The sequence below is a fragment of the Anolis sagrei genome, chromosome 6 (genome assembly GCF_037176765.1).
Source record: "Anolis sagrei isolate rAnoSag1 chromosome 6, rAnoSag1.mat, whole genome shotgun sequence".
Taxonomy (NCBI): Eukaryota; Metazoa; Chordata; class Lepidosauria; order Squamata; family Dactyloidae; genus Anolis; species Anolis sagrei.
The window spans coordinates 60500813-60522979 of NC_090026.1; the positions used below are offsets into that span (position 1 = coordinate 60500813).

Here is a 22167-nt window from a genome sequence, read left to right on the forward strand (position 1 = left end):
CCAAACTGCAGTAGGATGTAGTAGGTCATGGGGGCTCTGTGTGCCAAGTTTGCTCTTTATCGGTCTTTGTTGGGGACCACAGTGGTCTGTGGGAACCGATGGGTTTGAAAGTACTACAAATCCCATCAAACTTTGTCCATCCTCCCCTAAACCTCACCAGAACGTAAAGGGGGTTATGGGGGTTATGTGTGCCAAGTTTGATCCAGGTCCGTCACCCACGCTGGTCACAGTGGCCTGTGAAAGTGGCAGCCAATCAGAAAGCTGCCACATACACCGTCCTCCCTCCGCATACAAATACTGACTTTTATTATATACATAGATTAGGTGCATGTTGTGTTTTTGTAAAGTATGCACATATTGCCATTTATATAAGGTTTTCCCTGACATTAAGTCCAGTCGTATCCAACTCTGGGGGTTGGTACTCATCTCCATTTCTAAGCCGAAGAGCTGGCATTGTCCGTAGACACCTCCAAGATCATGTGGCCAGCATGACTGCATGGGGCGCCGTTACCTTCCCACTGGAGTGGTACCTATTGATCTACTCACATTTGAATGTTTTCAAACTGCTAGGTTGGCAGAAGCTGGGGCTGACAGCGGAAGCTCACACCGCTCCCTGGATTTGAACCTGTGACCTTTCAGTCAACAAGCTCAGCAGCTCAGCGCTTTAACCCACTGTGCCACTGGGGGCTCCAAAATGTTCTATAGAAGTTATATAACTCCTGAATTAATGGCTAAAATTTAAAAATCCTAAAAGGGGAAATGTTGGAGATAAAAAATGTAGAAAGTCACCTTCTTCCATGTTTGGTGGACCTGCATGGTGGTAAAAAGGTTTTGCACTTTAAAAATTGTATGTTTCAACTTACATACAAATTCAACTTAAGAAAAAACCTACAGGACCTATCTTGTTCGTAACTTGGGGACTTCCTGTACTGAGCAGGTATAGATGGAAATTGCTAAATTAGCAATATTGTTAATTAATTTTTATGAATCCAGGAAAAATCAGGTTTTTCGGGCTATGTGGCCACCTAGCTCCAACAGACAAGAGTTCTTTGTCCCACCCTGGACATTCCACAGATATATAAACCCAATTTTCCTAGTTCCCACAGACCTCACCACCTCTGAGGATGCTTGCCATAGATGCAGGCGAAACGTCAGGAGAGAATGCCTCTAGAACAGGGGTCCTCAAACTTTTTAAACAGGGGGCCAGATTACTGTCTCTCAGATCGTTGGAGGATTATAGTTTTTAAAAAAAAGATGACCAAATTCCTATGCACACTGCACATATCTTATTTTGCTACTGTTATGAATTGTAATGTAAATATCTGATATGCAGGATGTATTTTTATTGTTACAATATGAACCTAAAGCATAGTGATGAATCACAAAAACAATATGTAATTATACATATTATCCGCGCGGGCCCGATAAATGCCCTTGGCGGGCTGCATCCGGCCCGCAGGCCTTAGTTTGGAGACCCCTGCTCTAGAACATGGCCATATAGCCCAAAAAACCTACAACAACCCAGTGATTCCAGCCATGAAAGCCTTTGACAATACACTGAAAAATCAGATTATTTCTCAATCTTGCTCTGCACTGCAGTACATGGATACAGGGCTGTATTCAACTCAGTGAATCAACTCATGACTGACATCAGATCCTGATTTAAAACAGTTCTCTGAAGTTTAGGTGGAAATGAGAAAAATAGTATTTGGTGTTATCTACATTGTACCTTGAAGTCCCCATTCCAGAGAAACAAGCCTAATAAATGGTATTGAGAGCAATTAAGGGTCTTATAAAACCAGCAGCTCAATATTCAAACCACTTCACGATGCTGACTCTCATATACCTAATCTTGCACTCTCCAAAAACCTGGGTTTGGGGCTGTGCCTTGTGAGCTTTGTGAAAGCTAGCTCCACTATTTATTTATCATGTCATCCGCAACCAGAACATTGTATTACATTTCTAACAGAACAAAACAAACAAACAGATAAAAAAAACCCACAAATTTTGCAAACTTGGTAGCTGATTAAATGTCCTTTGACCAGTATCTAGCCACTTGGAGTGCCTCTGGTGTTGCCGCAAGGAGGTCATCGTGCATGTGGCAGGGCTCAGGGTGCATTGCAGCAGGTGGTCAGTGGTTTGCTCCTCTCCACACTCGCATGTCAAGGATTCCACTTTGTATCCCCATTTCTGAAGGTTGGCTCTGCATCTCGTGGTGCCAGAACGCAGTCTGTTCAGCGCCTTCCAAGTCGCCCAGTCCTCTGTGTGCCCAGGGGGGAGTCTCTCATCTGGTATCACCCACAGATTGAGGTGCTGGGTTTGAGCCTGCCACTTTTGAACTCTCGCTTGCTGAGGTATTCCAGCGAGTGTCTCTGTAGATCTAAGAAACTATTTCTTGATTTAAGTCGTTGACGTGCTGGCTGATACCCAAACAGGGGATGAGCTGGAGATGTCTCTGCCTTGGTCCTTTCACTATTGGCTGCAACTTCCCGGCGGATGTCAGGTGGTGCAATACTGGCTAAGCAGTGTAATTTTTCCAGTGGTGTAGGGCGCAGACACCCCGTGATAATGCAGCATGTCTCATTAAGAGCCACATCCACTGTTTTAGTGTGGTGAGATGTGTTCCACACTGGGCATGCATACTCAGCAGCAGAGTAGCACAGCGCAAGGGCAGATGTCTTCACTGTATCTGGTTGTGATCCCCAGGTTGTGCCAGTCAACTTTCGTATGATATTGTTTCTAGTACCCACTTTTTGCTTGATGTTCAGGCAGTGCTTCTTGTAGGTAAGAGCACGGTCCAGAGTGACTCCCAGGTATTTGGGTGCGCTGCAATGGTCCAGTGGGATTCCTTCCCAGGTGATCCTCAGAGCTCGGGATGCTTCTCTGTTCTTGAGATGAAAGGCACATGTCTGTGTTTTAGATGGGTTGGGGATCAGCTGGTTTTCCCTGTAATAGGCAGTAAGAGCACCTAGAGCTTTGGAAAGTTTCTGTTCTACCATCTCAAAGCTCCCTGCTTGAGCGGTAATGGCACAATCATCAGCATAGATGAAACTCTCTGTCCCTTCTGGCAGTGGCTGGTCATTTGTGTAGATGTTGAACATGGATGGAGCGAGCACGCTCCCCTGAGGTTGTAAATATTTGTACCATTTTCTTATAGGGTCCAGCTGGTGAGATGGGCCAACAAGGACCAATGGGACCAAAGGTAAATAAATGTAGTAAACTCTCTGTTAATTAGAGCATTTTTGTACTTATTGCAAGAATTCAGTTTGCCACCTCATCTATATTCCAATTATCTTATTATTTTAATGGACATCAGATCCTCAAACTGCAGAGCTTTCAAAGAACATCCCATAATTAAAATTGGCTGAATTAAAAAACACATTTTTAACTGAAACCACCAATCTGTAGATCTATTGCTAGACAGTAAACAAATTGCTCGTTTGAACAAGCAAATTCTAAATGTGTACATTTTAATTATAACACTTTTTTAAACTCGTTTTTTCCATCATTTGGCAATGGGATCAATCAATTTGCTGAGCTAGTGGTGCAGAGCCAGCTCAAGGGGGAGGAATAATAATAATAATAATAATAATAATAATAATAATACCTGTCTAGTCCACCCTTGTATCCTATTACCATACCTCCTCCTCTGCCTCTCAGATCTTGCTCCTGAAGACTGCAGTGAAGCGGTGCAGGTGCGAGATCTGAGAGGCAGAGAAGGAGGTACAGTAATAGGAAAATTACTATATTGAAATCAAATTTGATGCTTTTTTAATTTTTATTTGGTGTGCGTTGGAAGAGGGGTAGTCTTATACGGCAAATATATCCCAAACTCTATATTTTAACTGGAAACGTTGGGGGTCGTCTTATATGCCCAGTTGTCATATGCAGGAATATACGGTAAGTGCAAACCTTACTTTTGACCTCTTAAAACTGGTATTCAATATCAGCAAACTTTGTTTATTAGTACCTTCCTTTAACTCAGCAACGCATAGCAACATTCTTTTTAAAAGGAAATGTTGGTGATATTGACCCTTTCTTAAGCTCTTGTTACTGCATTGTTACTACTGTTTATTAATCATAATGTTCAACTTTGTTAAGTGAAGTTTGTACTGTAAAAATTTATTATTTTACATCATATGTTTGTTTTCCAGGGAGAAAAAGGGGACCCTGGGGTAGAAGGCTCACCTGGTTTAAAGGTCAGACTTTAAATAAAATTTATACACTGGGCCAAAACTAACAAAATGAATTTCAACAAGTACAAATGTAAGATGCTACACTTAGGCAGAAAAAAATGAAACGCAAAGATACAGGACGGGTGATGCCTGGCTTGAAAACAGTTCATGTGAAAAAGATCTTGGAGTCTTTGTGGACAACAAGTTGAACATGATGCAACAGCCAAAAAAGTCAATGGGATTTTGGACTGCATCAAAAGAAGTATAGTGTCTAGATCAGGGGTCCTCAAACTAAGGCCCAGGGGCCGGATGCGGCCCTTCAAGGTCATTTACCCGGCCCTCATTCAGGGTCAACCTAACTCTGTAATGACTCAAAAGCACACAACAACAACAACAACAACAACAACAACAACAACCCTATCTCATCAGCCAAAAGCAGGCCCACCCTTCCCACTGAAATACTAATAAATTTAGATTTGTTAACATGTATAAATATGTGAGAGGAAGCCACAGGGAGGAGGGAGCAAGCTTGTTTTCTGCTTCCCTGGAGACGAGGACGCGGAACAATGGCTTCAAACTACAAGAGAGGAGATTCCATCTGAACATGAGGAAGAACTTCCTGACTGTGAGAGCCGTTCAGCAGTGGAACTCTCTGCCCCAGAGTGTGGTGGAGGCTCCTTCTTTGGAAGCTTTTAAACAGAGGCTGGATGGCCATCTGTCAGGGGTGATTTGAATGCAATATTCCTGCTTCTTGGCAGGGGGTTGGACTGGATGGCCCATGAGGTCTCTTCCAACTCTTTGATTCTATGATTCTATGATTGTTCTTCATTTTAATTATTGCATTGTTTTTAAGTGTTTTTTTGCACTACAAATAAGATATGTGCAGTGTGCATAGGAATTCATACAATTTTTTTTCAAATTATAATCTGGCCCGCCAACAGTTTGAGGCACTGTGACCTGGCCCTCTGTTGAAAAAGTTTGAGGACCCCTGGTCTAGATCAAGGGAAGTCATGGCATGTCTTTATTCTGCTTTGGTTAGATATCGCCTGGAATACTGTGCCCAATTCTAGGCACCATAGTTTAAAAGAGATGTTGACAAGCTGAAAAGTGTCCGGGGGAGGACAACTAAAATGATCAAAGTTCTGGTATCCAGCATTAAAATGTTGTTATAATATTCAATCAGACATTATTAGGGTCTCCATTTTTTGATAATCTAGGTGGAAAATAGACATTTATACAGATTACATAACCAAAATACGTGCTCTTAATGAGGAGGGCCTGTATATATTATGGGATGGAGCTATCCAAAGGTTGAATGTCCACGTGCAGATCTACTGAGATAAATATGGTAAGGCCCCCGCTACCACGGCCTTTTGAGCTTGTTTTCACTGCTGGAACTGAATGTGCTCTGAAACCATGAAGGGAAGGTAGATTACTTTCAGTGGCCCATGTCTCCTGCAAACAAATAATTTTGAATTGTTGCAGATAAATTGCAAAATCTGCGTCATGAAACTTATTTGTCCATCCCATTATATTCCAGGATAGCAGGTGTAATTGTCCCGCTGGTGTCGATAGATCTGAATCATTACCGATGTGCAGAAGTTCAGTCTGAGCAGTGGCTTTTGGGCTATGGTTATTCAAGCCAGGATCAGTTGGGTGTAGTTCAGCCTGCATAGGCTCTACTAGCTTATCATGCTGTCTCTTTGTCAGATTTAATAGCTCTCCTGTCCTTCTTTAGTAACTAAGTTTCTGAATATCACTATTTCTGAGTGGACGAGTAGAGTTCTCCTTTACCATGTTCTCTTTATTTCTGGGCACCACGTGTTGAAAGAATTGCGTGATTGGGGGCTGTTTCAAACCACAATTTGTACTTGACATTCATGCTTCTTTTGAAATTTGTTCCTTGTCCTCTGCTTCAATACTCGTGAGGGCCTCCCAGGGATTATCATGAGCAACACACGGATTAGTAATTTGGGGTTTCACGACTTTCACCTCTGGGGTTAGTGGGAGGTGTTTAATGGAGGGCTCAAATCTCTCCTCAGAGTCTAAAAATCTCATCTCCAACCAATTTTCACTATTCTGGGCTGCTCTTTGCCATTCCTTTGGATTAGTGTGTCCTGCTTCATTGAGGTATAGCCCTTCCGTATATATTTCCCTTAGATGGCTATTTAGTGCCTCTAACCTCTCTAGGATATCCCATTGCTCTTTTTTTGGCAAATTTGCATATGCCTCTACCAGTGATTGTTCCTCGTTACAAAAAAGGTTCCCCAGACCATCAACACCTTTTTCTTCTTTTGTTGGCCTGGTGGCTTGAACCTTGTGGGATTTCAGCAATTGTTCATTTCCCACTTTAAGTGCTGGCTGCTGTTCCTCAAATCTTACTGTACCATCTGGGACTCGTTGAGTGAAGACCTTCTTCAATCACTTTAAGCCACTTTGACGAACATATAGAGATCACCAGTCCCCTTACCTCAACCATATAATGGCTTTGGATGGAACTAGAGCTTGGACAAATCCCATAGACATCCATTTCCATGCCATATTCCAACAATCCTCCAGATAGATAAGATATATAGATTAGATAGAGATAGATAGTAGGTAGATAGATCGATCAGGATGACTGCTGGGAGTTGCAGTCCAATAATAGGTAGAGAAGGAAGAAAGGAGAGAAAGAAAAAGGGAGGGGAAGGAAGGAAAGACGTAGAGAAGAAAGGAGAGAAGGAAAGAAAAAAAGGGAAGGAAAAAGGAAAGAGGGAGGAATTTATTTGTCGTGTCAGGGCAACCAGTCAATTATATTACATTTCTAACAGAACAAAGCAAACAAACAGACCAAATACAACATTTGTGAGTTTGGTAGTTGAATAAAGGTCCTTTGACCAGTATCTGGCCACTTGGAGTGCTTCTGATGTTGCTGCAAGAAGGTCCTCCATTGTGCATGTGGCAGGGCTCAGGTTGCATTGCAGCAGGTGGTCAGTGGTTTGCTCTTCTCCACACTCGCATGTCGAGGATTCCACTTTGTAGCCCCATTTCTGAAGGTTGGCTCTGCATCTTGTGATACAAGAATGGTATGTTCAGCGCCTTCCAAGTCGCCCAGTCCTCTGTGTACCCAGGGGGGAGTTTCTCATTTGGTATCAGCCATTGGTTGAGGTTCTGGGTTTGAGCCTGCCACTTTTGGACTCTCGCTTGCTGAGGTGTTCCAGCGAGTGTCTCTGTAGATCTTAGAAAACTATTTCTAGATTTAAGTCATTGACGTGTTGGCTGATACCCAAACAGGGGATGAGCTGGAGATGTCTCTGCCTTGGTCCTTTCACTATTGGCTGCTACTTCCCGGCGGATGTCAGGTGGTGCAATAACGGCTAAGCAGTGTAATTTCTCCAGTGGTGTAGGGCGCAGACACCACGTGATAATGTGGCATGTCTCATTAAGAGCCACATCCACTGTTTTAGTGTGGTGAGATGTGTTCCACACTGGGCATGCATACTCTGCTGCTGAGTATGCAAGAGGGAGGGAGGGAAGGAAGGAGAGAAAGAAAGAAGGAGAGAAAGAGGGAGGGAAGATTGGCCACAGCAATGCATGGTGGGTACAGCTAGTATTATAATATTTATCCACTGATTCTCTGTCCATGGATGCAATGATCCTTTAAATGCAACCATAAGGCTGATGGGTCATAGAATCATAGAATCAAAGAGTTGGAAGAGACCTCATGGGCCATCCAGTCCAACCCCCTGCCAAGAAGCAGGAATATTGCATTCAAATCACCCCTGACAGATGGCCATCCAGCCTCTGTTTAAAAGCTTCCAAAGAAGGAGCCTCCACCACACTCCGGGGCAGAGAGTTCCACTGCTGAACGGCTCTCACAGTCAGGAAGTTCTTCCTAATGTTCAGATGGAATCTCCTTTCTTGTAGTTTGAAGCCATTGTTCCGTGTCCTAGTCTCCAAGGAAGCAGAAAACAAGCTAGCTCCCTCCTCCCTGTGGCTTCCTCTCACATATTTATACATGGCTATCATATCTCCTCTCAGCCTTCTCTTCTTCAGGCTAAACATGCCCAGTTCCCTAAGCCGCTCCTCATAGGGCTTGTTCTCCAGACCCTTGATCATTTTAGTCGCCCTCCTCTGGACACTTTCCAGCTTGTCAATATCTCTCTTGAATTGTGGTGACCAGAATTGGACACAATATTCCAGATGTGGTCTAACCAAAGCAGAATAGAGGGGTAGCATTACTTCCTTAGATCTAGACACTATGCTCCTATTGATGCAGGCCAAAATCCCATTGGCTTTTTTTGCCGCCACATCACATTGTTGGCTCATGTTTAACTTGTTGTCCACGAGGACTCCAAGATCTTTTTCACACGTACTGCTCTCGAGCCAGGCGTCCCCCATTCTGTATCTTTGCATCTCATTTTTTCTGCCAAAGTGGAGTATCTTGCATTTGTCACTGTTGAACTTCATTTTGTTAGTTTTGGCCCATCTCTCTAATCTGTCAAGATCGTTTTGAATTCTGCTCCTGTCCTCTGGACTATTGGCTATCCCTCCCAATTTGGTGTCGTCTGCAAACTTGATGATCATGCCTTCTAGCCCTTCATCTAAGTCATTAATAAAGATGTTGAACAGGACCGGGCCCAGGACGGAACCCTGCGGCACTCCGCTCGTCACTTCTTTCCAAGATGAAGAGGAAGCATTAGTGAGCACTCTCTGTGTTCGTCCACTTAACCAATTACAGATCCACCTCACCGTAGTTTTGCCTAGCCCACATTGGACTAGTTTCCTTGCCAGAAGGTCATGGGGGACCTTGTCAAAGGCCTTACTGAAATCCAGGTACGCTACATCCACGGCATTCCCCGCATCTCCCCAGCTTGTAGCTCTATCGAAGAAAGAGATCAGATTAGTCTGGCATGACTTGTTTTTGATAAATCCATGTTGACTATTAGCGATGACTGCATTTGTTTCTAAGTGTTTGCAGACCACTTCCTTAACAATCTTTTCCAGAATCTTGCCCGGTATCGACGTGAGGCTGACCGGACGGTAGTTGTTTGGGTCGTCCTTTTTTCCCTTCTTGAAGATTGGGACCACATTGGCCCTCCTCCAATCTGCTGGAACTTCTCCCGTTCTCCAAGAACTCTCAAAGATGGTTGCCAATGGTTCCGAAATGACTTCCGCTAGTTCCTTCAATACTCTTGGGTGTAGTTGATCTGGTCCTGGGGACTTGAACTCATTAAGAGCGGCCAGGTATTCCTGGACGACTTCTTTCCCAATTTGGGGTTGGATGTCTTTGGATGAAAATGAGTTTGACACCCCTAAACATGCAAATTGACAATTACTGAGTATAGGCATGCTAGTGTTCCTACTCCAACCACTCTTGAACTCATAAAAAGTTAGAGGTCATCAAATAAGAAGCAAAGAGCATCCTCAGAAAATGGTAGGATGCCAACAAGTTTATGTCAACAGGATTTTCTTTGAGTTTTTATTTTATAGAGGGTGAGGCTCATTTATAGATGCTCATTCATCTCATTCTTCTCCAGCATGAGCCCAGAAACCTTGTTTCCTGATTAGTAACAGCTACATGGAAACTCACATATGGTATAGGCAAGAGTTCTAATCTATAGCTTTGACCTAAATCACAGGGACCTCTAAATAAAAAAGTTGCAAAAAGCAGAACATAGCATGCAGAGTATTAAAATAAATCTGACAATGTTGTTAATATTTGTTGTTTTTATTTAACCAGGGAGAAGAAGGTCCAGAAGGAAGGCCAGGATTTCCTGGTGTTGCAGGGCGCCCTGGTGATGAAGTATGTATGTGTAAAGGAATATTGGGTCTATTATTGCATGTGACAGGGGGGAACCTTTCTTTTCAATCCCACCGCTGCCACCACTGTAAGGAATATACGAGGGAATTACAGTAATGAGAGAGAACGATGTGTGTGTAATGGTAGGTTTGCTGCCACCACCCCAAATTACAGTTTGAGGAATTGTCTTGTTGTTGTACTTGAGGTAAAATGTCCCTATACACCGGTTCTTCCTTTTGGCTCCCTTTCTGGTGACTGAATTGTAGAGATGTGGAGGCTTACTGGATCTAACCTTATATAACAAAACAAGGCTGAGGCAGATTAACAGTAAACTAGAGAACAGGTTTATTGAAGTATTTGAAGCAAACAAATGACTACTGAGAGATACATACGCGTAGTTTGTTTCTGAAGCACAGACTTATTAAGCAAATTGTTTCTTTAGAAGAAGTAACTTTTCCTTAACATGAGCTACTTTCCTCACACTATCTTGTAATATGTAACAGTGCGTTTCTTTGGCCAGCCGCCCCTGGCTGCCTTCCAGAGTATCTAGGTTTCCCCTGGACTACTCTGACCTTTAGGGAAATAAACCCACTTATATTATGTCCTTCACTTTGACTGCCCTAGTCAAGCTATACAGAAGCACTTGCTCTTTAATTATTCCCTGACAGGCTAATTCCTAGCTCACTAAGAAACTCTCTTCTCCCTGTCTGAAATCCTAAGCTTTTCTCTGCTAGATCAAATCCTTCTCTCTCCCTTCTGTCAGAAATGACAGCCTATTTACACTCTCCTTCAACTCCTCCCCTTGGGGTCTGAACCAATCAGGAGTTAACTGACTCCTCCCCTTGCCTCTCTGCCTATACCATCATGTCTGCCATCCTGAGCTGCCTTCCCAACATGGAGGCCAGCTCACTGACTTCCAGGCTGCGGCCTACGAAGAAAAGGTATGAGTTCATTACAGTATGCAAGAGGGTTCTTCATGCAATATTTAAACTGTAGCATTGGAAATGAACAATTGAAATTTAGTTTAGGTGGGGGATTTGGGGACAGAGATTTGAGTGAGGGGCGGATAGCATTCTTAAGATTCAAAGGGAGAATGTTGCATTTCAGAAAACTTATAAATACTAACTCTTTCAAGTGCCCCTTGAAAGTGTGAAATATGAAGGATTTCAACAAATGCAGTCTGTGTTACTCTTGATACCCTTATGAATCTTCTTTTCCTACAATTAACACGGACTTTTCAATTCAGGGGCCCAAAGGAGATAAAGGTGACCCAGGTTCCAAGGTAAGAAATAATGTAATGCCATTTATTATCAATGAATATTAATTTGGATATCAGTTATACAGCAAAAGCCAATTTAAGGACAAAAATATTCTTCTGTTGAAATAGGGTGAAGCTGGGCAAGATGGTGCTAGAGTTGTGGGCCCACCAGGTCCTCCTGGTCCACCAGGTCCTGTTATAGCTATTCCAAAGGTAAGTATTACCATATATACTTGAATATAAGCCAACCCGAATATAAGCCGAGGCATCTAATTTTACCACAAAAACTAGGAAAACAGATTGACTCGAGGGTGGGAAATGCAGCAGCTACTGATCAATTTCAAAATAAACATAGATACCAATACAATTACATTAATTGAGGCATCAGTAGGTTAAAGTAGGTCGGAGTCCCTCTATGGAGGTAGAGAAGATTGGGATATAACCGTTTTAAATAAATAAATAATATTTGTGGTACACTAAAAGGAACATTGAAAAGAATTTTGGCAATCATTTCATTCGATCTTCGTTGATTAAAGTTTGGGAGAAATACAAAGCCAAATTTTATCAAAAAAACACCCCTATGGATATCATCCCTCAAAGCTACGCAAAGAAGAGAATTGGGTTGGGACAAGTGGCCCCAATACAAAGATATCTTAAAGAAAAATAGGGAAGCATACACAATCAAAACCCTGGAGGAATTAAGAGCAACACATGGTGAACTATCATGGTTTCAATATAGACAACTTTATGAAGCTTTCAACAAAGATAAAAAAATAGGTTTTGAAACTGGCGATAAATACTGGGAAAAAGTTATGCTTTCGGGGGAAAATGGGAGTACCAAATTGTATAAAATTCTTTTAAATTGGAAAACAGAGAAAAATCGAATCAAAAACTGGACATTGAAATGGACAGCAAATCTAGGACATACAATCGGAACAACAGAATGGGAGAAGATTTGGAAGACCAAATTAAAGTGGATAAACTCCTACGATTTGAGGGACAATTGGATTAAAATGATGTACCAATGGTACATCACTCCTAGTAAATTAGCAAAATACTACAAAAACGTGCCTGATACGTGCTGGAAATGTCAAAGAAAGAAGGGTGCCTTTTTCCACTTATGGTGGACATATGACAAAATTTTAAAAAAAATTGAAAAGAGGTCCACGAAGTAATAAGCAAGATCTTGGATATAAGAAAAGAGATGAAAGCGGAATATTATTTACTGGGTATCTTAGACTTTGAAATGGAAAAAAACAAAGATAAACTTTTCTTCCATATGGCAACTGCAGCGAGGATAGTAGCAGCCAAAAAATGGAAAAACAAAGAAACGCCAACGATAGACTAATGGTTGCTGAAAATATTAGATATAATGAACATGGATGTTTTAACAGAATACTTGAAGAATGCACAAATGACTGATGAAAACAAGACGGACTGGTCTCCAGTCAAAAAACATTTCAATATCAAGTAGATATAGATAGAAGAGAGAGAAGAAAAGAAGAAATCATTAATAACTAACAATACCTCTTGGAGTAAATCAGTAAACAAAAGTACTAACTTCACTCTGCACCCTCCATCTGTTACACTCCTTTTCACCGGCACTTTTTTTTCTCCTCCTCTTTTCCTCCTCCTCCTTTCTTCCTATTATTCCCCTTCTGGGAATAGATACTTTTCCCTTTTCATGTAAATCGAAGTTATGTCGATGATTGACACCTTCTCGATGTATACTCAGCTCAAAAAACTTAAATAAAAACTATGGAAAATAAATAAATAATAAAATATTTACATAAAATTGTAATATAAGATAAGACTGTCCAACTCTGATTAAACCATTATTCTAACCTTGTTCAATGTAAATGTGCTTACATATCCTTTCAATAATAATAAAGCAAAGTAATAAATGTAATAATAACAATAATAAATAGAGTAAAATAATAAATGTAGTAATAACAACAATAATAGAGTTAAATGATAAATGATAAATAAATAGAGTAAAATAATAAATGTAATATTATTATTATTATTATTATTAATAATAATAATAATAATAATAATAGAGGAAAATAATAAATAACCTTGACTAGAGTATAAGCTGAGGGGGACTTTTTTAGCCTAAAAAAGGGGCTGAAAAACTAGGCTTATACTCGAGTATATACAGTATTTAACTAGTGCTAAGGATATATTGTCACTTGCAAAATCATTTGTAGCTTTAGGAGCTATTACAAAATTTCATACTGCCAATGCTTCTACCTCAAGATTTGAGCAGACGCTCAGCTCCTATCACCTGACACAACTCATTGCCGATCCCCCACTCCCTATGACAAGCTGATAACCCCAGATCACGTCCCGGTTTGGGTACTTTCTTTGCGCGATATGGTCCACCTGCTCGTGTGCCAGCACTGACATAATGTTAGGAAGTGCAATTATCCTTCTCTCCCAGTCTCCCCAGACAGCAATTAAAATTTAGGGGTTTTTTTAATCACTAAAGTTTGCTAAAATTGCAACGTTGCTTTAATGAAATAAGTATATATGAAAAATACTAGAGCAACAGAACTGCAGGGCGGGTGAAGTTATGCATCTAACTGGATAGCTAGGGTAAAATAATCACAACTTGGTGTTTTAGCTTTGAAATTTTCTTTTCTGATTATTCATTTGTGCCAAATATTTCTTGCTAGAATTGTGTTTTTTGAGGATAAAGTGTACTGCATTCATAATGAAAACACATCTACTGAGGAAAATGATTAATTATGTTTTGAGGAAAGCAAAGGAAATCGGTTTGCTTCTTAGATATCCATTTTCAAGCCTCGGTTTTTTATGTACAGCCCTTATCCAGAATCTGAAATCCAAAATGCTACAAAAATGCTACAAAATCTAAAATTCTGCACTTGGGTGGCTGAGATAATGACACCTTTCTTTTTTGATGGTTCAATGTACGCAAAAATTATTTCACGCACAAAATTATTTTAAAATATTGTGTATAAAGATATGTATGAAACATAAATGAATTTCATGTTTAGACTTGAATCACATCTAAAAGATATATTATGTATATACAAGTATTCCTCTCTCTCTCTCTCCCCCCCCCATATATATATATATATATATATATATATATATACACACACACACACACACACACACACACATATAATATACTAGCTGGCTCCTGCCACGCATTGCTGTGGCCCAGTCTGTTGATCTGGGAAATAAAGTAATGAGAAAATGTTGGTTTCTAATATATGTAATTCCTTTATGCTTCTGGGTAAACAGAATTCCTTGTTGTTTCTATGTCAGTATTGATGTGGAGATTGTCTGGTTTGCCTACTCTGGAACATGCAACATATAATTGTCCTTGTGTGAATCATATCTCTATCTATCTATCTATCAATCTATGGCTGGATGGCTCTTTGTCAGGAGGACTTTGATTACTTTTCTTGCCCCAATGAAGGGAGTTGGATTGGATGGCCTTAAGTATTTTCTGTTGGTCATGGGGGTTCTGTGTGGGAAGTTTGCCCCGATTCTGTCGTTGGTGGGGTTCAGAATGCTCTTTGATTGTAGGTGAACTGTGAATCTCAATGACTACAACTCCCAAAGGTCAAGGTCTATTCCCCCCAAACTCGATCTGTGTTTATATTTGGGCATATTGAGTATTCGTGCCAAATTTGGTCCAGATCCATCATTGTTTGAGTCCACAGTGATCTCTAGATGTAGGTGAACTACAACTACAAAACCCAAGGTCAATGCCAGCCAAACCCTTCTAGTGTTTTCTGTTGGTCATGGGAGTCCTGTGTGCCAAGTTTGGTTTAATTCCATCGTTGGTGGAGTTCAGAATGCTCTTTGATTATAGGTGAACTATAAATCCCAGTAACTACAACTCCCAAATTACAAAATCATAATTTTTTGAGTGATGGTCACTCTTTGTGTAGTGAGACATTTTATTGCCAAATGTGGTGTGATTTCACTCACTGGTTCTTTTGTTTTTAGGGTACTCATTATGCACAGAGCATTTATGTATGTATGTATGTATGTATGTATGTATGTATCCTAAACACATCTGGTCCCCAAATATTTCAGATAAGACATGCTCTCATAGTAAGTAGTACTAATCATGTTTTCTGTGCAATTCTAGAAATATGTAAGCATTCTAGAAAAACAACAAATTTATTTTTCTATATCCTTTCCAGTCTTGGCTCAATGCTTCCGACCTAACGTTCAACATTTCTGAAATCAAAGGACTTGTCGGGCCTCCAGTGAGTATGTCTTAAATAAAATAATGTTTTGTTTATTTAACTTTCTGTGATCCTCATGTACTAATTCTACTTACTTCTTTGAAATTCGTTGAGATTTATTACAATTGCTTCCCGAGTTTGTTGTTGCTGTTGTATTCTTATTTGAGAATTCTTGAGCTTTCTTGGAAAGATTTGTTCAGAGTTTAGCATTACCTTCCTTTTAGGCTGAGAGAGTATAACTTGCCCAATGTCACCCAATAGGTTTCATGACTGAGTGGAGATTCCAACCCTGGTTTCTCAAAATCTTAGACCACACTAAAGCTACAATATACTCTGTGGGCACTTCTACACATGCTGTAAAACCTGGAAGTAACTGGGTTAAAAGTTAAAAGCCAAAGTGTGTGAGGGATCAGGTTAAGAGGTAAAAGCATAAAAGGTGCACTTAAAACCCGATTGCGCCCCAAAATTGTGCACCTTTGCATGTCCGTATATTCCTGCAGTCATGCAAAACATGTGCTTTCCTTCCCTCCCCCTGAGTAGACTGCTCCAACACACGTGTGCTTTTTAAATGCCTGAAATAGCTGATCAGCTGATTGGGCTGTCAAACAGACACTTGGGTGGTTCAAGGGAAGCAGAGATGGAGAGCAATTAAAAAGTCTCTGAAATTTTATTTTATACTTTATAATCTTAATCAAAGGTTGAATTTAGAATTAGGGAAAGAGAGATACAATGGAGGGATTTAAAAAATGTCAACCCACTTTTGTGTATATTAAGAACTTTGTTGAACCTTTAAGCAATCTAAAGACTCTGTTTTAAGGAAATCCAAAGGCCTTTAATCTGAGACAGCCCCGGCGTCCCGTTGGGCAGAATTTATGTCCTGTCTACAGTCTTATGCACAGGCCCAGCGTGCGACAGCACAGTTTCCATCTAGTAGTTATATAATTTTAGATCCGCATTCGTTCTCTGCTAGTAAAGAGGAGCAGACTTTGTTTTGAGATGAAGCATGCACCAGCCAAAGCAATCACAGCCTTAAAAGAAGGCATTATTTTCCACATGAGAAAACAGAATGTGTATTTTAAGAAAACACTAACTACAATCACCATATGTAACGGTATTGTTTTTTTTTTCATTTATTATCTAACCACCAAGAGATAGTACAGATAGTTGATTTATCCAGAAGCTTAGTAAACTAAACATTGCTGTCCTATATAATGTATTCACAACATATAGAGGAAATGTTTTCTTATTTTTGACATTTCTGAAGATTCAAACTGATAAATTCAAGTAACAAAATCTGATGCAATTTTCATATGTGAAGACATCCCAAATGGAAGCAGAATAAATGACCAGGACAACGAATAATTCATTCTGTCTAGTAGTCATGGTAACACATTGGACACTTTGGATGCATCAATAAACTAGAATAATTTACAGAATTCTAGCTTACTGGGAATAGGGAAGTGTGATACTACACACTGCCCGATTCCCTCCATTATAAGTGGTATCAGCATTTACTACAGACCTTCTGTCTGATCTTTTGTAATTGTGATATCTGATACAGTGTTCTTGCTTGTTTCTCCTTGAAGAAGGCAGAGTAATAAGCTGAAGCTTCTTTTAAGATTTCTCATTTGACATTATGTCTCTGCACAGTCGTACAAAATCAGATCTGGCCTGCTTTGTAAAGACTGTGTTTCTCAGAATCTGGAAGATTTTTCAATTAACTGTCAGTGAGTATTGCACTGAAACGGCAGTGTTATGCGTTACAGATTTATTTGTATAATTTCATGGCACTTTTAAGTAAAGTCTTTGAAGCTTTGGTTCACTTTTTTTCAATATTTTCTTCTTAGATGTGCCAAAGTAAACTTTGTACTCCTGCCAATATATATTGTGGCGTCTTTATTCCTCTCTTTTCACTTAAGTGTTTATACTAACGGACTGTTCTCCTTCTTTCTTTACTGTTGCTTCCCACTCTACTCTTTGATATTCAAACTTCTATCATTATTAAATTGAGTTAATTATTCTTTAAAATTGTTCTGCATTTTCTGATTATTTTTGCACTTAAGTCTTGTTACTGTGGCATGTACATACAGTATTTATATAGTCACAAGCTATCCCCTGCCACGCGTTGCTGTGGCCCAGTCTGTTGATCTGGAAAATAAAGTAATGAGAAAGTGTTGGTTTCTACTATATGTTATTTCTTTCTGCTTGTGGGTAAACAGTATTTCTTGCAGATTCTTTGTCAGTGTTGATGTGGAGATTGTCTGGTTTGCCCACTCTGGAACATGAAAACATATCATTGTCCTTCTTGAGGGGTCCCTTTCAAATCAATGATACTATATCTGTCTCTGTGTGAATCATATCTATCTATCTATGGCTGGATGGCTCTTTGTCAGGAGGACTTTGATTACGGTTTTTTGCCCTGATGAAGGGAGTTGGATTGGATGACCTTCAGTATTTTCTGTTGGTTATGGGGGTTCTGTGTGGGAAGTTTGCCCCAATTCTGCTGTTCGTGGGGTTCAAAATGCTCTTTGATTGTAGGTGAACTGTGAATCCCAGTGACTACAACTCCCAAATGGCAAGGTCTATTTCCTCCAAACTCCATCTGTGTTCATATTTGGGTATATTGAGTGTTTGTGCCAAGTTTGGACCAGATCCATCATTGTTTGAGTCGACAGTGCTCTCTGGATGTAGGTGAACTACAACTCCAAAACTCAAGGTCAATGCCCATCAAACTGTTCCAATATTTTCTGTTGGTCGTGGAAGTTCTATGTACCAAATTTGGTTCAATTCCATCATTGATGGAGTTCAGAATGCTCCTTGATTGTAGGTGAACTATAAATCCCAGCAACCACAACTCCCAAATGACAAAATCATAATTTTTTGAGTGATGGTCACTCCTTGTGTTGTGAGACGTTTTGTTGCCAAATTTGGTGTGATTCAGTTCATTGGTTCTTTTTTTAAGGTACTCATTATGCACAGAGCATGTATATATATATATATATATATATATATATATATATATATATATAGATTTGTTCGTTTTACATTGACTGACATAGATAAATATGGGAGGGTGAAAGTAGAGGCAAGGATGAATGGCAATTCCATTACAAGCCCATATATGATTGATGCTGAGAGAAAGAGAGGTTGGATCTCCACTGCCCTATAATCCAGTTTCAGAATGTGGGTTAATTGCATTGAACTGGATTATATTAGTCCGCACTGCCCTATAATCCAGATCAATGCAATTAATCCACATTCTGAAACTGGATTATAGGGCAGTGTAGATGCAGCCTGAGAGACAGACTTTGCTGAACTAGAATGTTCCTTAAATCAGTGCTACTCAGGTTACTTCCAGACAGAGGCGGCCTTAGGTAATTTTCATGGTAAGCAAACAGTATTTTGCCCCCCCCCCCCCCCCCAACCAATCACTGACATATATATTTTCTGTTCATCGTGGGAATTCTGTGTGCCATATTTGGTTCAATTCCATCATTGGTGGAGTTCAGAATGCTCTTTGATTGTAGGTGAACTATACATCCCAGTAACTACAACTCGCATATGTCAAGGTCTATTTTCCCCCAAGAGCGCCTCAAGAGCGCCCCTGGGCAAAATCAACTATACTGCAAATGCTTACTTTGCATAATGGGTTGAGCCGCCCCTGCTTCCAGACAGGCAAGTAAAACCCACTTTAGTGTGCATTTCTGTCCCCACACCACCCCAACCCACCCTAAAAACCCAGGCTTTCCTGGGGGTGGGGAGGTGTTTGCATGCCATCCCATTAACTACCAGGATGTCATGCAATTTCCCCAAAGCCCCCCAAAACAACACTTAAAATTAAAAAAAACTTACCTGGCTGCCATTAAGGTGGTCCTTGCATCCTCCTGGCGCATAGACGGGAGTGAAGAGAAAAATTGCTCCCCCCCCCCCCGCCGTCCTATCTTCTGGCATGTCATTTCTATGTGCCAGGAGAATGCAAGGACCAACTTAATGGTGGCTGGGTAAGTTTTTTAAAATTTTAAGTGTTGCTTTAGGGGGCTTGTGGGGAGGGGGAGTGCCATCCCACATCCTTGGCTCCAGGAACCCAAAAGGTGCAAAATAGCTGCGAGGATTCACCTCTGGGTAGTTCCAGTTGGTCTGTGAACTACCCGGGGGTGAGTCCCCACATGCCCAATACACCATTAGACCCAGGGCTTTCAGGAAGGCCCGGATCTAATATGGTATTTAATTGATTCAGAATAACTAAAGTTATTCCAAATTAATTCATTTTTACCGGGGTGTCATTTGGATAGGTCCCAGGATATGGGCCTATCTGTATGGGACCTATGACTGGAACTGGCCAATAAGCTATTTGCTGCCAGATCCCATTGAATTTCTAGGAGAGAAACAATTGTAACCAATGAGCAGAATTAAATGGTGGCCCTCTTCATCAGGTATGCAACAATGGCATAGGAATTATTTTTCAGTGAGTTCGACACTGCTGAAATTTTTCATGGTATATAATCCTATTGGTGTAGCTGATTATGTAGGTCATTATCAGGCATACACTGTTTAGCCAAATTCAAGAATAGTGATTGGGTTGCAATAATATTGATGATTGGCCATAATATTGACCTGGACATGGCCAATCATCAATATTATTGCAACCCAATCACTATTCTTGAATTTGGCTAAACAGTGTATGCCTGATAATGACCTACATAATCAGCTACACCAATAGGATTATGTATGTATTACAGTAGCCCAATAGTGAGAGAGATGTCGATTAATTCCACATTAAGAAGTTATCTGATGTTCACAAATAGCAGATAACCCAGACACTACATGCTCTGTTTAACCAGGGTGAGATGTCCTCATGTGTTTTGTTCTTGCATTTTCTAGGGTCCAGATGGTAAGCCGGGCCTGCCAGGATTTCCTGTAAGCACTGAGTTCTAAGTTTCTGAGACAGTACATAGCAACTTTGAGTCTCCTTGTGGAGAGAAAAATCAGAGTATATAAGCATAATAATGATACATATATAAACAATCCTATGAATATTTTGTCATTTGGTATGATCCAAAATGTATATGTAATGTTTAACTTACTGTCGGGGGATATAAAACCAACACCCCCACATTAAATTAGAAAATACGTAATATGCATTTGAGTAAAATGAGAGAAAATACTGCAGCACTTTTAGGATATCAGTGTATCAATAAGTTATATGGGAGCTGCTGCAATCTATTTTTACCCTTACTCTTCTAGTTAAATTTGAAGAATTGCACCATAAATTGTAAGGCCATACTATTGTAGACATTCCTATTACTTTCCATAAATGAACAGAGCAGCAAAATTAACAACATTGCTAGTGATGATCTATTTACAACATAGTCAACTGCAAAAATACCAAAATATTTGGAAGTGGAAACTTGGGGAGAAAGAATTCAGTCCTCACCTGCCCATGCTATATGAAATGGGCAAGTGACAGTCCATGGACTGGTTCTGGTCCATAAGCTACTGGCTGACTCTATGTGTAGTTTCCAAGAAAGAAACAGTTGTAGCCAGTGGGCATAGCTATGGTACCAGATGCTGAAAAAATTAAAATGTTGGTCCTCTACATCAGAAAAGCACTGCTTCTAATCATTTCATCAGCTGTTCAACATAAACATTTGGCAAAAGACACAGTTATGAGCACTGCTGCCATGTCTATTTTGCCCTACAAATTCAGATTTGAATTAAATTTTGCAACATGGATAAGTTTATTAACGGTAATATTATTGTTTACAGAATATCTATCTTGTTCTAGGGCCCCAGAGGACCCAAAGGAGACACTGGGTTAGCAGGTTTACCAGGTCAGAAAGGAAAACAGGTAAGAAGGAAGCAGGTGGTAGGCAACAGAAATGAGAATGAATGTGGGGAAGTTAGTCAGATCTGGGAAAAATTACAAGCATACGAGAGCTTGTCTTGTATGTTACAGGGTGGGACAGAGGAAAAACATGGTTTTGAAATATGCATAACTTTGTATATTAGCAAGATACATCATACATACATACACAGAAAGGAAGCTACATCCATCCAGTTAAACCCTAACCATTATGTACTGAAGACAATATCTGGAAGAAACCTGTCATTCTGTACACACATTTGGAGCTTCCACAATTTTCCTAGTTAAAGGTTTTCCTCTGACTTGAAGTCCAGTCGTGTCTGACTCTGGGGTGTGGTGCTCATCTGCATTTCTAAGTCGAAGAGCCGGCATTGTCCGTAAACACCTCCAAGGTCATGTGGCTGGCATAACTTCATGGAGCGCTGGGGCAGCCTCCCTTGGCTGGCTCATGCTGCCCATCGGGCCCGATGGGCAGCGTGAGCCTGCCAAGGGAGGAGCAGCCCCACGCGGCCTACTCGCGCGTAAAGCACCTCGTGAGCGTGAGCCAGCCAAGGGAGGGGCACTGGGGGGGCGCTCCTCCTCCGCGGGCCAGATAAGTGCCCTTGGCGAGCCAGAAGTGGCCCGCGGGCCATAGTTGGAGGAACCCTGATTTAAACAAACAGACTAATCCTTGTGTGCTTTTATAGGGAGAAAAGGGTGAGCCGGGAGCTATCTTTGCTTCAGCTGACTCATTAACAGAAGTGATAAGAAGACCAGGAGAAAAGGTAATATTCATTGATTATTTCTATTATGTATACAGCAGTCCCAAAGTTATGAACAAGATACGTTCCTTAGGTTTGTTCATAAACTGTAAGTTG

The 22167-nt window shown here is 40.6% G+C and overlaps 1 protein-coding gene across 1 annotated transcript in view; it reads left to right on the plus strand.

Moving 5' to 3' along the window:
- The window catches only part of COL15A1 (collagen type XV alpha 1 chain), a 216930-nt gene that overhangs the window by 136989 nt on the left and 57774 nt on the right, over positions 1–22167 (plus strand). The window contains exons 17-25 of the mRNA XM_067470147.1: positions 3158–3202; positions 4155–4199; positions 9898–9960; positions 11204–11239; positions 11345–11428; positions 15403–15468; positions 20329–20364; positions 21233–21295; positions 21997–22074. Of these exons, the coding sequence (XP_067326248.1) occupies positions 3158–3202; positions 4155–4199; positions 9898–9960; positions 11204–11239; positions 11345–11428; positions 15403–15468; positions 20329–20364; positions 21233–21295; positions 21997–22074 (516 nt within the window). The remainder of the gene's footprint in view (positions 1–3157; positions 3203–4154; positions 4200–9897; positions 9961–11203; positions 11240–11344; positions 11429–15402; positions 15469–20328; positions 20365–21232; positions 21296–21996; positions 22075–22167) is intronic.